A 16,946-nucleotide genomic window follows, 5' to 3' on the forward strand; every position below is an offset into this window, starting at 1 on the left:
GCTGTGAATAAAACTGAATTCATCCAAGCACTTGCAAAAATGTCAGACATTCAGGCACTTGCCCTTACTGAAACCTGGATCTGCCCAGAAAATACACCAGCTGCTCTTTCTGTTGACACAGTGTTCTCACACACACCCCGCTCTGTTGGACGTGGAGGTGGTACAGGTATCCTCATTTCTAATACCTGGAAATTCAATAAACTCTTCCCACTGAGCAACAACTCCTCATTTGAATATCACACAATCTTACAATCTGGTTACTGCTCCTATTAAAATGTACATTGCTATCATTTACCGCCCACCAGGGTGTAATCTGAATGATTTTGTTGTGGAACTGGACATGCTACTCTCAGAAATCCCTGATGATGGAACACCACTGATTGTAATGGGAGACATGAATGTACACACTGATAAAGCCCAGGCAACAGACTTCCTTGCTCTCCTATCCTCATTTGACCTCATGCAGGTCCCAACTCCTCCTACCCACAAAGCTGGCAACACTCTTGATTTAATCCTGAACTGCTCCACAGCAAACCTGACTGTCACCCCTCTACATCTATCAGACCACTTCTTTATTCAATTCACAATCTCCTGCTGGAACTCCCTCAGCCACAAATGGTGTCATACCACCAAAACATGCGATCGCTCAAGCCAGCTCAGCTGTCTAACCAGGTAATGGCTGCCATGCCTGCCCAAAAGGTCTTTACCGCACTCTCTACAGACGAGGCTACAGACACTCTCTCTACAGACACACTCGCTACAGACGAGGCTACAGACACACTCTCTACAGAAGAGGCTACAGACGCACTCTCTACAGACGAGGCTACAGACACACTCTCTACAGACACACTCGCTACAGACGAGGCTACAGACACACTCTCTACAGAAGAGGCTACAGACGCACTCTCTACAGACGAGGCTACAGACACTCTCTCTACAGACACACTCGCTACAGACGAGGCTACAGACACTCTCTCTACAGAAGAGGCTACAGACACTCTCTACAGACACACTCTCTACAGACACTCTCTCTACAGACACACTCTCTACAGACGAGGCTACAGACACACTCTCTACAGACGAGGCTACAGACACTCTCTCTACAGACGAGGCTACAGACACTCTCTCTACAGACACACTCTCTACAGACGAGGCTACAGACACACTCTCTACAGACGAGGCTACAGACACTCTCTCTACAGACACACTCTCTACAGACGAGGCTACAGACACTCTCTCTACAGACGAGGCTACAGACACTCTCTCTACAGACACACTCTCTACAGACGAGGCTACAGACACACTCTCTACAGACACTCTCTACAGACGAGGCTACAGACACTCTCTCTACAGACACACTCTCTACAGACAAGGCTACAGACACACTCTCTACAGACGAGGCTACAGACACTCTCTCTACAGACACTCTCTACAGACGAGGCTACAGACACTCTCTCTACAGACACTCTCTCTACAGAAGAGGCTACAGACACACTCTCTACAGAAGAGGCTACAGACACACTCTCTACAGACACTCTCTCTACAGAAGAGGCTACAGACACACTCTCTACAGACACACTCTCTACAGACGAGGCTACAGACACACTCTCTACAGACACACTCTCTACAGACGAGGCTACAGACACACTCTCTACAGACGAGGCTACAGACACACTCTCTACAGACGCTCTCTCTACAGACGAGGCTACAGACACACTCTCTACAGACGAGGCTACAGACATACTCTCTACAGACACACTCTCTACAGACACTCTCTCTACAGACACTCTCTCTACAGACACACTCTCTACAGACACACTCTCTACAGACACTCTCTCTACAGACGAGGCTACAGACACACTCTACAGACACTCTCTCTACAGACGAGGCTACAGACACACTCTCTACAGACACACTCTCTACAGACGAGGCTACAGACACACTCTCTACAGACACTCTCTCTACAGACGAGGCTACAGACACACTCTCTACAGACGAGGCTACAGACACACTCTGCTCCACACTAACCTCATCTCTGAACAAGCTCTGCCCTCTGGTGTCCAAACCCGCTCACAAAACCCACCCTCGCCCATGGCTCACAGAAGTCATAAGAGAGCAAAGAGCAGGGCTGAGGTCAGCAGAGAGAAAATGACAAAAATCCAAACAGTCCGCTGACCTCAATGACTATAAGCAAAGACTTGTCTCATTCTCCTCCAGCCTGAAAACGGCCAAGACAACATATTATCAGAACAAGATATGCAATGCTAGAGATACAGATACAAGAAAAATGTTTTCTGCTTTTAACTCACTGCTTCAACCATCTCCTCCTCCACCCTCCGATCTGTTCACACCAGACATGTTTGCCTCGTATTTTACTGAAAAGGTTGCAACCATCAGTAACCAGTTTTCTGAGCCTGACCAGCTCAGCCCAAAGGCACCAACCAAAAGTGTCTCACTCAACTCATTCTCCTCTCTGACTGAGGATGAAGTCTCTAAGCTTGTGCTAGACTCTCGGCCCACCACCTGTCCTCTGGACCTAATACCGTCAAGCCTCCTGCAGACCATTTCCTCTCTGCTTAATGCTGCACTTAAGCATATCATCAACTCCTCTCTGTCAACGGGTGTGTTCTCCACCACATTCAAGCAAGCTCGGGTCACCCCTCTGTTCAAAAAACCCACACTAAACCCAACCCAGGTTGAAAACTACAGACCAGTTTCTCTTCTGCCCTTTCTGTAAAAAATATTTAAGCGCACAGTCTTTAAGCAAGTCTCTGAGTTCCTGTCCAGAAACGATCTGTTTGACCCAAATCAGTCAGGCTTTAAGCGGGGCCACTCTACTGAAACTGCACTACTGTCAGTAACAGAATCACTACGAGCTGCCAGAGCTGCGGGTCAGTCCTCAGTTCTATTACTACTAGACCTGTCTGCTGCCTTTGACACAGTCAACCATCAAATCCTCCTGTCCACGCTCTCTGAACATCTCAGGATCTGCCCTCTGCTAGTGCGTGTCCTACCTCTCTGGGCGATCCTTTAGAGTGTTGTGGAAGGGAGAAGTGTCCAAAGCGCACAGCTTATCCACAGGGGTACCTCAAGGGTCAGTGCTTGGTCCCCTTCTCTTCTCCATATACACAAGCTCACTTGGTTCAATAATCCACTCTCATGGCTTCTCATACCACTGCTATGCTGACGATACCCAGCTCTTCCTGTCAAACCCACCAGACGATGTTACAGTCTCTGCAAGAATCTCATCATGCCTTGCTGATATCTCTGAATGGATGAATGAACGGCACCTTCAACTCAATCTTTCAAAGACTGAGCTCCTTGTCATCCCAGCCAGTCCCTCTATGCAACCACAGATCAATATCCAGCTTGGAACAACCAAACTCATGCCCACAAAGTCTGCAGGAACCTGGGTGTCATGATTGATGACCAGCTAACTTTTAAGGTTTGTGTAGCCTCGATTGCCCGGTCATGTCGATTTGCTCTGTACAACATCTGGAAGCTCAGACCTTACCTGTCAGAACTACACAGCTCCTGGTACAGGCTCTTGTGATATTACACATCGATTATTGCAACTCTCTACTGGCAGGGCTTCCTACATGCACCATCAAACCTCTGCAGATGATACAAAATGCAGCAGCACGACTGGTCTTCAACCTTCCTAAATGAGCACATGTCACTCCTCTGTTCATCTCCTCACACTGGCTCCCAGTTACTGCTCACATCAAATTTAAAACTCTGCTGCTCGCTTACAAAACAGACACAGAAACGTCTCCTCCTTACTTTAACTCTCTGATCCAGGTCTACACTCCCTCCCCCCCACTACGCTCTGCCAATGAAAGGCGTCTGATCCAACCTTCACAACAGGGTCCTAAGTCTCTGACTAGACTCTTCTCCTCTGTCGCCCCCCGGTGGTGGAATGAACTTCCAAACTCCATTGGATCTGCAGAGTCCCTCTGCACCTTTAAGAAAAAGCTAAAGACCCAGCTCTTTCATGAATACCTACTAACTTAATGATGATGGTTTCGATCATTGATGATGATGATGGTTGTCACGATTGTTTTTGTTTGATAACGACGACTTATAAGATGGTTTCTATACTGATTAGAGCTCTCAAGAACTGCCGTCAATGTTGTGCTTTGCCTCTGGTTACTTCCTGTCAGCACCTGTGTGTCCAATCAGACTCAAAGCTGATCGTTTGCGTTTACTGACATTGTTCCCTTTTTTCTAGATCCTTGCTAACCCTACTCTCTGATATACGTCACTTTGGATAAAAGCATCTGCTAAGTGAATTGTAGAATTGTAGAAACTCGTTAAAGTAAACCAGCTCCAGACCAGGTGAGGTTCACATACTCGGACAACCCGGGGGAGGTTGGGACGTGGATGCTGAGTGGTCTGTCCTCATAACCTCCATTGTGGAAGCAGCTGCTAGGAATTGCAGCAAGAAGACTGTCGGTGCCTATCATGGAGGCAACCTAAGATCCCTCTGGCGTACACCAGCGGGGAAGGAAGCTGTTAGGCTGAACTAGGAGGCATTTCATGGATTGCCCAGGGGTCTTTAAAAGCAACTGACAGGTATCGGGTGTCTCGGAGGGCTGTGAGGGCTGTGGCTTCAGTAGTCGTGGTAACAAAAATCCGGGAGTGGGAGCAGTTCAGGGAGGCTATGGAGATGACTTTGGTTGACCCCAAGGATGTTCTGGCAAACCATCAGGTGACTGAGACTGAAGAGAAATCAGGGATTGGCTTAGTCTCTTCTCAGCAGGAGTGGAGAACTACTGGCTTGGACTGGTGATATGGTTAAGCTGTGGAAGGTACACTTTGAGGACCTCCTGAACCCAACCAACATGTCCTTGAAATGTCCTGTACCTTTTTTTAGCAGCAGACTCCCTCTGTTTGTTTGTTTGTTTGTGTGTGTGTGTGTGTGTGTGTGTGTGTGTGTGTGTGTGTGTGTGTGTGTGTGTGTGTGTGTGTGTGTGTGTATGTGTGTGAGTGTGTGTTGGATCAGGTGTGCTGGAGTTGGGCTGCAGCTTCATATCATCTACAATCAACTGCTACAAATACTGAACTTCAACTGCACTACTCTACCAACTCGTAGACTCTGATTACCAGTCAGTCTTCTAGACTTGTTCAACTCTTCCTCTTCCTCTTCCTGGATCTCAGGACTCAGGCTAGTTAGCCTTCCTCTTGCTAATTCATAGCAGGGCTATCCCTTGTCCCTGATTCTGTTTCTGATATTCCGTTGGGGGACCTCAGAATTTAATCTCTGTTCTTTACAGGTAATGTTGGTTTGTTGGCTTTTTCTGACTGGGACCTCCAGTAGGAATTGAGGCAGTTTGCAGCCGAGTGGGAGGCAGTCAGGATGCAGGTCAGCACCTCAAGTCTGAGGCCATGGATCTCAGTTGGAAAACGATGGATTGATTCTTCCAGGTGGGGAGTGAGGCTAAATGGTGCATTGTCAGCAGGTTTCAAGCCTTGTGCTAGACCGTTGTGGTGGAGAGAGAGCTTAGCTAAAAGGCAAAGCTCTTGAGTTACCAGCCGATCTTTGTTACAACCTTAACATTTGGTCATGAGTTTAGAGATATAGATGTTAGTAGAGATATAGATGTTAGACAGTAGAGATATAGATGTTAGTAGAGATAAAGATGTCAGACAGTAGAGATATAGATGTTAGTAGAGATATAGATGTTAGACAGTAGAGATATAGATGTTAGTAGAGATATAGATGTTAGTAGAGATATAGATGTTAGACAGTAGAAATATAGATGTTAGTAGAGATATAGATGTTAGACAGTAGAGATATAGATGTTAGTAGAGATATAGATGTTAGTAGAGATATAGATGTTAGACAGTAGAGATATAGATGTTAGTAGAGATATAGATGTTAGGAAGTAGAGATATAGATGTTAGTACAGATATAGATGTTAATAGAGATATAGATGTTAGACAGTAGAGATATAGATGTTAGACAGTAGAGATATAGATGTTAGTAGAGATATAGATGTTAGACAGTAGAGATATAGGTGTTAGTAGAGATATAGATGTTAATAGAGATATAGATGTTAGACAGTAGAGATATAGATGTTAGACAGTAGAGATATAGATGTTAATAGAGATATAGATGTTAGACAGTAGAGATATAGATGTTAGTAGAGATAGAGGTGTTAATAGAGATATAGATGTTAGTAGAGATATAGATGTTAGTAGAGATAGAGTTGTCAGACAGTAGAGATAGAGATGTTAGTAGAGGTAGAGATCTTAGTAGAGATATAGAAAAGAAGGAAAACTTCAGTAAACAAAGAGTTTTCAGAGACATTCTTTAATTATTATTTCTCTCAGGTTTTCATTTCATATATTTCTGTAAGATCTCTTTTTCTGGAGAAAGTTTGTACACAGTTTTTTGCAGAAATCACACGTTTTGTTTCTGAATTTTAGTTTTATTCATTGATTTCATTTGTGACCTTCAATGCTGTAACTTCCTGTATCTCTTGATGGTTCAGTTGGCACAGAAGCCAATGCAGAGATGTTGAATCTTGATTTTTTTGTTGGTTTTGTTCCATCACGTCGTCACTATGTTAACTGGAGAGTAGACAGATGATCACACTGGATAGTTGGATCCAGTGAACTGTGAAAAACCTGTGTTTCACCTTCAGCAGGAGACATCAATCTGTTGATCACAGTGCACACAGTCATCACTGCACATTTGAATCACATGTAAAGACTCTTATTTAGAAAGTCTGATGGAGTCTTTTAAGAACATGGATGAAGAACACAGCTCAACATGTTTGGTGGCATTTCACAAACCGAAGAAGTGCACTTAGTGTATGTCTGCAATCACAGCTCCTCTCAGAGACAAAACCCCCTCTGTGTGTTTGTATGTGTGTGCGTGTCTGTGCATGTGTGTGTGTGTATGTGTGCGTGTGTGTGTGTGCACACTCAAACTTATATTTACACCACCATGTCCCACAATGCTTTGCTCAACCTTACCTTTGATCTGATAACATGCTTGTTGATCAGCGTCAATAAATCATTCATTAATATTTCTGTCTGCAGACAGTCACTCATGACCTTCACATGACCTTCACATGACCTTCAGCTGACCTCTGTCTCAGTCAGGGGACCCAGATGAACAGTTTGTTCAGCTGTTTGAAGGTCAAAATGTACTTCTGATTCATGTTCATGTTTTTGATTGACACAAAACACTGAATGAGTCAAAAAGAAAGTGATCAGAAGTTCTTCCTTTACTCCCAACCCACGAGATGAAAACAATAATCTGATGAGAAAACTCCTCACACATGGGCATCTAAGTACCTTAGCTTGATGCTAAAACATAATGGTAAATACAATTAATAGGCTAACAGAAAAAGCATCACAGTAACATGAACGATAGAAAGTAAATAGATCATTTCTTAAATTGAGAGATGATAATCATTTCTTAGCATCTCTACAGCCTATAACACTACATTTGTGTCATCGTTCACTTCGTTAGCTACAGGGCAGGTGGTGCAGCTGTGGTTATATTAGCAGCAGTGTGTTAATAAAATCTTGGAAAAAAAATGTCCATCCTGGGCGCGCTGGTGGCGCAATTGTTAGGGCGCGCGTCCCATGTATTGAGACTCTCGTCTCGAGCAGTAGGCCCGGGTTCGCTTCCACCCGTGGCCCCTTTCCACATGTCATTCCCCGCTCTCTCTCTCTCTGGTTTCTGACTCTATCCACTGTCCTCTCTCTCTCTGGTTTCAGACTCTATCCACTGTCCTCTCTGTCTCTCTGGTTTCTGACTCTATCCACTGTCCTCTCTCTCTCTCTCTGGTTTCTGACTCTATCCACTGTCCTCTCTCTCTCTCTGGTTTCTGACTCTATCCACTGTCCTCTCACTCTGGTTTCAGACTCTATCCACTGTCCTCTCTCTCTCTCTGGTTTCTGACTCTATCCACTGTCCTCTCTCTCTCTCTCTGGTTTCTGACTCTATCCACTGTCCTCTCTCTCTCTGGTTTCTGACTCTATCCACTGTCCTCTCTCTCTCTGGTTTCTGACTCTATCCACTGTCCTCTCTCTCTGGTTTCTGACTCTATCCACTGTCCTCTCTCTCTGGTTTCTGACTCTATCCACTGTCCTCTCTCTCTCTGGTTTCTGACTCTATCCACTGTCCTCTCTCTCTGGTTTCTGACTCTATCCACTGTCCTCTCTCTCTCTGGTTTCTGACTCTATCCACTGTCCTCTCTCTCTCTCTCTGGTTTCTGACTCTATCCACTGTCCTCTCTCTGCATTAAAGGCACAAAAAGCCCAAAATAAATCTTTAAAAAAAAAAAAAAAAAAAAAAAAAAAATGTCCTAGGTCAGGTTGGCAGTAGTCTAAGCATGTAGCCACAGACGCTGCTCTTTCTAGCAATGTTTTCCAGCTCCTCCTGGGGGATCCCAAGGCGGTCCCAGGCCATGGAGTATAAAATCCTTCCAGCAAGCTCTTGGTCTACCCCCTGTGTTCAGAAGACCTCCCGATGGAGGCGACCAGGAGGCATCCTGATCAGAATCCTGATCAGAGTCCCGGCCCACATCAGCTTGCTCCTTCCAATGCAAAGGAGCAGTGGCTCTACTCTGAGCTCCTGCCGGATGTCCGAGCTCCTCCTCACCCTATCCCTAAGGTTGATCCCCGACACCCTTTAGAGGAAACTAATTTCTGTCACTTGTATCTGCAATCTCATTCTTTTAGTCACTAAGCAAAGCTCATGGCTATAGGTGAGGGTTGGAATGATGCTCAGCCAGTAAATTTAGAGCTTTGCCTTCCAACTCAGCTCCTTCTTAATAATAATAATAATAATAATAATAATAATACATTTTATTTTCTTCATCATGATGGTCTGATGTAGTGCTTGCAATACTAATGATGCTGCACATTCCGCCTGTCAACATCGCTATCCATTTAACCCTCACTTTAAGACCCCCAGATACTTGAACTCCTTCACTTGAGACTCACTCCCCAAACCGGAGTGAGTAATCCACCATTTTCTGGCAGAGAACGATGGCCTCGGACTTGGAGGTGCTGACCATCATCCAAGCTGCTTTGCGCTTGGCAGCAAACTGCCCTGTGCCTGCTGGACGTCCCAGCATGGGGAAGCGAACAGAACAACATCATCTGCAAAGAGCAGAGATTAAATTCTGAGGTCCCCAACGGAATATCAGAAACAGAATCAGAGACAAGGGACAGCCCTGGTGGAGACGAACATGCACATGGAAAGTGTCTGACTTTGTGCCAAGGATGTGGACACAGCTCTTACTTTGGTCTTAGAGGGACCCCATACTCCTGCAGTACCCCCCACATGAACCCCAGAGGGACATGATCATAAGCCTTCTCTAGTTCTATAAAACACATGTAGACTGGATGAGCATGAACCCCCCCCACACACACACACCCAACAAAAATGCTGGTCCACAGCCCTACACCCAGGACAGAATCCACATTGTTCCTCCAATAAGCATGGTTTGACAATCGACTGGAACCTCCATCAGCACCCTGGCATAAACTTTCCCCGGCAGGCAGAGAAGTGTGATGCCCTGATGGTAAAAGGCACTGTCCCAGACCTCCAAACAACACTGAAGATGTGTGTCAGTCATGACAGCCCAATAATGTCCAGGGCCTTCAGCATCTCAGGGTGAATCTCATCTATACCTGGTGCCCTGCCACTGTGGAGCTTTTTGACTCTCATGGGAGGATGTGTTGTCTGGTTTCAGGAGTTCCTCAAAGCATTACTTCCACAGCTCAACTATGTCCCCAGTCCGAGCCAATCCCTGCTTTCCCTTCCTGTGTGGTCGCCTGACGGATTGCCAAAACTCTTTTTTTTTAAGATTATTTTTTTGGGCTTTTGTGCCTTAATTGAGAGATAGGACGATGGATAGAGTCGGAAATCAGGGAGAGAGAGTGCGGAATGACATGCAAGAAAGGAGCCAGAGGCTGGATTTGAACCCGGACTGCTCGCTTGGAAGACAACAGCCTCCATACATGGGGCGCGTGCACTAACCACTGCGGCACCAGCGCCCCGCCAAAACTTTATTGGGGCCAAAAAAATGTGAACACTTAAACTGAGTGAAACTGTACTTTAACTGGAGTTCATCTGTATTTAAACTGGATCTAAACTGGAGCTAGACTGGAGTTAAGTGGTGACCAGTCTGTCTGTCTGAAAAGCTGGATGAGACCAAATCATCTACCAACATGCCAACGGAATTTTTCTTTAAAATAGTACTTTAAATGTCATAATAAAGTCTTTTAAATATAAAACATCTCAGTAGACTTTCTGCCACGCACTGACGAGCGTTTCAGAACAGTCTGAATATAAAAATCATGTTTCATACCTTTTTTCACACATAGAAGTATTTATAAATAATTGTTTTACAGCGTTCTGCTACACGACATCCAATACTTTATAAAACAGCGTGTATCTTTTTCAGCGTTAAATAGAAAAATAACGACAGAAATCTCTGCTACACCTGAACGGCCACGCCTCCATGCATTGTGATTGGACAACAGGATGTGTTTGTGTGTATGTGGGTGTGTCTGTGTGTCACACATGGAATCTTCACCTGTTAACAACCTCCCTACATCATCATGACCTCTGATAACCTCTCTACATCATGACCTCTGATAACCTCTCTACATCATCATGACCTCTGATAACCTCTCTACATCATCATGACCTCTGATAACCTCTCTACATCATGACCTCTGATAACCTCTCTACATCATCATGACCTCTGATAACCTCTCTACATCATCATGACCTCTGATAACCTCTCTACATCATCATGACCTCTGATAACCTCTCTACATCATGACCTCTGATAACCTCTCTACATCATCATGACCTCTGATAACCTCTCTACATCATCATGACCTCTGATAACCTCTCTACATCATGACCTCTGATAACCTCTCTACATCATGACCTCTGATAACCTCTCTACATCATGACCTCTGATAACCTCTCTACATCATCATGACCTCTGATAACCTCTCTACATCATGACCTCTGATAACCTCTCTACATCATGACCTCTGATAACCTCTCCACATCATGACCTCTGATAACCTCTCTACATCATCATGACCTCTGATAACCTCTCTACATCATGACCTCTGATAACCTCTCCACATCATGACCTCTGATAACCTCTCTACATCATCATGACCTCTGATAACCTCTCTACATCATGACCTCTGATAACCTCTCTACATCATCATGACCTCTGATAACCTCTCTACATCATCATGACCTCTGATAACCTCTCTACATCATGACCTCTGATAACCTCTCTACATCATGACCTCTGATAACCTCTCTACATCATGACCTCTGATAACCTCTCTACATCATGACCTCTGATAACCTCTCTACATCATGACCTCTGATAACCTCTCTACATCATGACCTCTGATAACCTCTCTACATCATCATGACCTCTGATAACCTCTCTACATCATGACCTCTGATAACCTCTCTACATCATCATGACCTCTGATAACCTCTCCACATCATGACCTCTGATAACCTCTCTACATCATGACCTCTGATAACCTCTCTACATCATCATGACCTCTGATAACCTCTCTACATCATCATGACCTCTGATAACCTCTCTACATCATCATGACCTCTGATAACCTCTCTACATCATCATGACCTCTGATAACCTCTCTACATCATGACCTCTGATAACCTCTCTACATCATCATGACCTCTGATAACCTCTCTACATCATGACCTCTGATAACCTCTCTACATCATGACCTCTGATAACCTCTCTACATCATGACCTCTGATAACCTCTCTACATCATGACCTCTGATAACCTCTCTACATCATCATGACCTCTGATAACCTCTCTACATCATCATGACCTCTGATAACCTCTCTACATCATGACCTCTGATAACCTCTCTACATCATGACCTCTGATAACCTCTCTACATCATCATGACCTCTGATAACCTCTCTACATCATCATGACCTCTGATAACCTCTCTACATCATGACCTCTGATAACCTCTCTACATCATGACCTCTGATAACCTCTCTACATCATGACCTCTGATAACCTCTCTACATCATGACCTCTGATAACCTCTCTACATCATCATGACCTCTGATAACCTCTCTACATCATCATGACCTCTGATAACCTCTCTACATCATGACCTCTGATAACCTCTCTACATCATGACCTCTGATAACCTCTCTACATCATGACCTCTGATAACTTCTCTACATCATCATGACCTCTGATAACCTCTCTACATCATGACCTCTGATAACCTCTCTACATCATCATGACCTCTGATAACCTCTCTACATCATGACCTCTGATAACCTCTCTACATCATCATGACCTCTGATAACCTCTCCACATCATGACCTCTGATAACCTCTCTACATCATCATGACCTCTGATAACCTCTCTACATCATCATGACCTCTGATAACCTCTCTACATCATGACCTCTGATAACCTCTCTACATCATGACCTCTGATAACCTCTCTACATCATCATGACCTCTGATAACCTCTCTACATCATGACCTCTGATAACCTCTCTACATCATCATGACCTCTGATAACCTCTCTACATCATCATGACCTCTGATAACCTCTCTACATCATCATGACCTCTGATAACCTCTCTACATCATCATGACCTCTGATAACCTCTCTACATCATCATGACCTCTGATAACCTCTCTACATCATGACCTCTGATAACCTCTCTACATCATGACCTCTGATAACCTCTCTACATCATCATGACCTCTGATAACCTCTCTACATCATCATGACCTCTGATAACCTCTCTACATCATCATGACCTCTGATAACCTCTCTACATCATCATGACCTCTGATAACCTCTCTACATCATGACCTCTGATAACCTCCTACTGTTGGGTTTTATTCAGGCCAACAGTTCTACATAAATGATCATAACTTGGTGTGTGGTTGCATTGACTGACAGGTGGGTGTGTAGAATCGACTTGTCAGGAGGTTTAAGCCCCCCCTCCGCTAGGTCTGTTTCTAGAATGAACTAAAGCAGTGGTACTCAGCCTTGTTAGACTTCAGAGCCACATTAACTAAAAAATATTTCAGAAAGAGCCAAAATCTAAAAACCTCTTTCTTTCCTAAAATATGTGTGGGAAACACAGTGACATGACTTACAAAGAATCATTTCTGCTGACAATGTTTCCCGTTTTTCAAATAATTACTCTGGATTTATTTTTCCAAGTAGGACCTCTAAGAGCCACAACTAGTCCCAAATGAGCCACATGTGGCTCTAGAGCCTCGGGTTCACTATCACTGATCTAAAGTTAGGATGAGTCAGCATTTCCAATATGACGGCTGCCATAGATGGGCTTCAAAATTCTTCTTCAGAAACCAATGATGATATCACAGATACTCCGCCCATGTTTACAAAGATCATTGTATATGATGTTTATAGAGACCACCTCCGTACATGACCTGAGTTCACCTGTAATCTGATCACACAGGTGTGACGTTGATACCAGGTGTAAACAGGGTCTTAAATTACACTTTATTAACTCTTGTTGACAGCAGTGAGGAGTCATCAAATTCTGTCAATCAAACAATGAGAGGAAACCCACCACCGGGGTTTTTATAACACAGTGTTGTGGTGGGCGTGGCCTGACTGTTGTTGTGTTGTTGTTGTGTTGTTTAAACATCAGGGGACAGTTTCTGAAAGCAGGTTGAACAAACCCTCAGTCTGACTCTGAGCTCGGGGCTGATTTACTCTCAGAGGGGAAACTTTCACTTTCTGGTTCCAGATCAGCTGATTTGAGTTCAATGGTCTCTGAGTAGGTTCACTCTGTGTTCATCGTGAGCACCATGACGATACAACAATTCACCATGGCAACAGGAGATAAAAAAGAGATCCTGGTACTTCTATAGATATAGAAACATGTTCATGAGGACATACGGAGAATATGAAGAGGAAACATAAAATAAGTCTTCTGTCAGCGTGTAATGAATTCTAATAGTGCAGGTCATAACTGATGGTGTTAAAGCTACAGTTTATTTATATTATGAACATATTAAACACAGACTGAATGTAACATAAAGCTGTATACACACACACACACACAGACACACACACACACAGACACACACACACACACACACACACACACACACACACACACACACACACACACACACACACACACACACACACAAACGGTGAATCTTCACGAACACGGCGTGATACGGACTGAATGAAAGAGGGCGGAGTCAGAGAGAAACTCCCGACCAGGTGAGGTTCACAGACTCAGTTACCATAGTAACAGACTCAGAGGTACCTCTCCCTCTGGAATGGACTGGAGTTACCCCTCTTTCTTGGGTTTGAGTGACCTTCCCACCCCCCCCCCCCACTGAACTCAGAGTTTGAACTAAACCTGCTCTCTGAAACGGGCCTCTGTTCTTGTTGGATTGTTTTTGTGTTGTTCAAACATCTGTTGTTGTTGTTGTTGTTGTCATGTTGTTTTTGTGTGGTTCAAACAAACAAACCAACATCTGTTGGTGTGTTTTTCAGATGGCTGTGTCCCAGAACACCGTGCTGCTGTGTCCAGCTGTGGAGGTGGGCGGGGCAGAATATGGCGGTGGCTGCTTCCTCCTCCAGCTGGGTAGGATGGGCATGCTGTCTTGTTTACACAGATTCTTCTCTGGACGCTGACGAGCTTTAATCTCTCGACACAAAACTCTTTTCTTCTCAATCATCTCCATCATGGTGGAGTCTCCACAGAGCCACGGCATCTGAAACAGCATCACTAATCAATACTTCAAAAATACCAGGATATACTATTCAATCAAATACAAACATATACAAGTCATTATATGTATACATGTGTCTAAAAGTATATTTCATATACACTCATCGGCCACTTCATTAGGTTGGACCCCCTTCGGAACCCTAACCCAACAAGCTGCTGGAAACATTTCTTTAGAGGTTTTGGTCCATATTGACATGATAGCATCTTGCACATAGCACAGTTGTTGCAGATTTGTCGGCTGCACATCCAGAACTACTTGACGAATAAAGAACAATTAACCAAATATCACAAAATCAGTCCTGAATTAATTAATCAAATACTAATATTATTAATAATGAATAACTATATTTAATTGAATAAAATTGAAGGCGTGAAATCCGTACACAAAGCCTTCTCACCCAGCTTATATCACAATGTAAATACACCAGTAATCACAAACAACTGCTCTCTTAAAGTATAACAGAATTTATCTAACAAAGCAACATCAAGTCAACCAATGAAACGCAATCAAAGAAATAACTATCGTAAACTAAACTACAGCAAACAAAGTATTTACAAGCAAACAGCGTGGAACATGTTGTGTGTGTGTGTGTGTGGTCATGAGTGCTGATGTGAGTATGTGTTGATGAAAGGGGGGGGGGGGGGGGGATAGAGGGCACCATGTGAAGCTACGTCACGTAGGTACAAAATGGTGGACAACAAAGGAAGCCGTGTGGCTGCCTTTTGAAATAGTTTGAACTCTCTGAGCTGAGTTCAGTAACTGTTACTTAAACACCAGAAAGCCAGTGGCCGGACTTTGATTCAACGGCGGGTACATTGGTCTTTCTGATTGTGAAAGCCGTTGACTGAAGGTAAACTAGCATAGCATTAAACACATAGACGAACACAGCAGTTCATTACAATAAAACAAATGCAGCAGCTTACAACAGATAATAAACAGAATGTGACGTCAACAATGATGCATAATTATCAGTGATTATAAAAGAAACCTTCCTAAACTACTCTGTGCCCAGACTAAAGCCTTACTTGGAATCACTTTTCTGATGACTGTTTCAAGGTTCAGTTGGTCTTCAATCTGTTGAATCAACAGATTCAGGCAGGTTTCCGTGGCAGATGAAAAGAGACGGCAGCAGGAGTCAGACTTGAGACAATAGCAATGCTCTGTTGTCTTTCTGGTTTGCAGAAGCAGAGTTTCCTTGGTGTGTTCTTCTTCAGGTAACAGTGGCTGTCTACAGCACTCCTGTCCAGTTACGTTCAATGACGTCGAAGGAAATAAGGAAAGAAAACTCGACCACTAGTTACAGATTGCGCCAAAACTCTGAAAACATCCACCCATCCATTTTCTTCCACTTATCTGAGGTCGGGTCGCAGTGGCAGCAGGTGCAGCAACACTTTCCAGTTCCTCCTGGGGGATTCCAAGGCGTTTCCAGGTTAAACGGGATATATAATCCCTCCAGCGTATTCTGGGTCTGCCCCGGGGTCTCCCTTTTCAGTTGGCCGTGCCTGGAAAACCTCTAAAGTGAGGCGGAGGAACCCCCCTCTCTCTAAGGCTGAGCCCAGACACCCTCCAGAGGAAACTCATTTCGGCCGCTTGTATCCATGATCTTATTCTTTCGGTCACTGTCCCATAGCTCATGAGCACAGGTCTTAAAACAGGCCTTAAAACAGGTCTTAAAACAGGTCTTAAAACAGGCCTTAAAACAGGTCTTAAAACAGGTCTTAAAACAGGTCTTAAAACAGGCCTTAAAACAGGTCTTAAAACAGGTCTTAAAACAGGTCTTAAAACAGGCCTTAAAACAGGTCTTAAAACAGGTCTTAAAACAGGTCTTAAAACAGGCCTTAAAACAGGTCTTAAAACAGGTCTTAAAACAGGTCTTAAAACAGGCCTTAAAACAGGTCTTAAAACAGGTCTTAAAACAGGTCTTAAAACAGGTCTTAAAACAAGTCTTAAAACAGGTCTTAAAACAGGTCTTAAAACAGGCCTTAAAACAGGTCTTAAAACAGGCCTTAAAACAGGCCTTAAAACAGGTCTTAAAACAGGCCTTAAAACAGGTCTTAAAACAGGTCTTAAAACAAGTCTTAAAACAGGTCTTAAAACAGGTCTTAAAACAGGCCTTAAAACAGGTCTT

The 16,946-nt window shown here is 44.0% G+C and overlaps 1 protein-coding gene across 2 annotated transcripts in view; it reads right to left on the bottom strand.

Annotated features, from left to right (window-relative positions):
• Positions 1 to 14,100: 14,100 nt before the first annotated feature.
• Positions 14,101 to 16,946, bottom strand: part of nyap2a (neuronal tyrosine-phosphorylated phosphoinositide-3-kinase adaptor 2a) — a 23,135-nt gene continuing 20,289 nt past the window's right edge. For both annotated transcript variants that reach the window (XM_020659883.3, XM_065960597.1), the window contains exon 7: positions 14,101 to 14,800. In XM_020659883.3, coding sequence (XP_020515539.1) covers positions 14,576 to 14,800 — 225 coding nt within the window. In that variant the 3' untranslated portion in view covers positions 14,101 to 14,575. The remainder of the gene's footprint in view (positions 14,801 to 16,946) is intronic.

The sequence above is a fragment of the Labrus bergylta genome, chromosome 11, assembly GCF_963930695.1.
Source record: "Labrus bergylta chromosome 11, fLabBer1.1, whole genome shotgun sequence".
Lineage (NCBI taxonomy): Eukaryota > Metazoa > Chordata > Actinopteri > Labriformes > Labridae > Labrus > Labrus bergylta.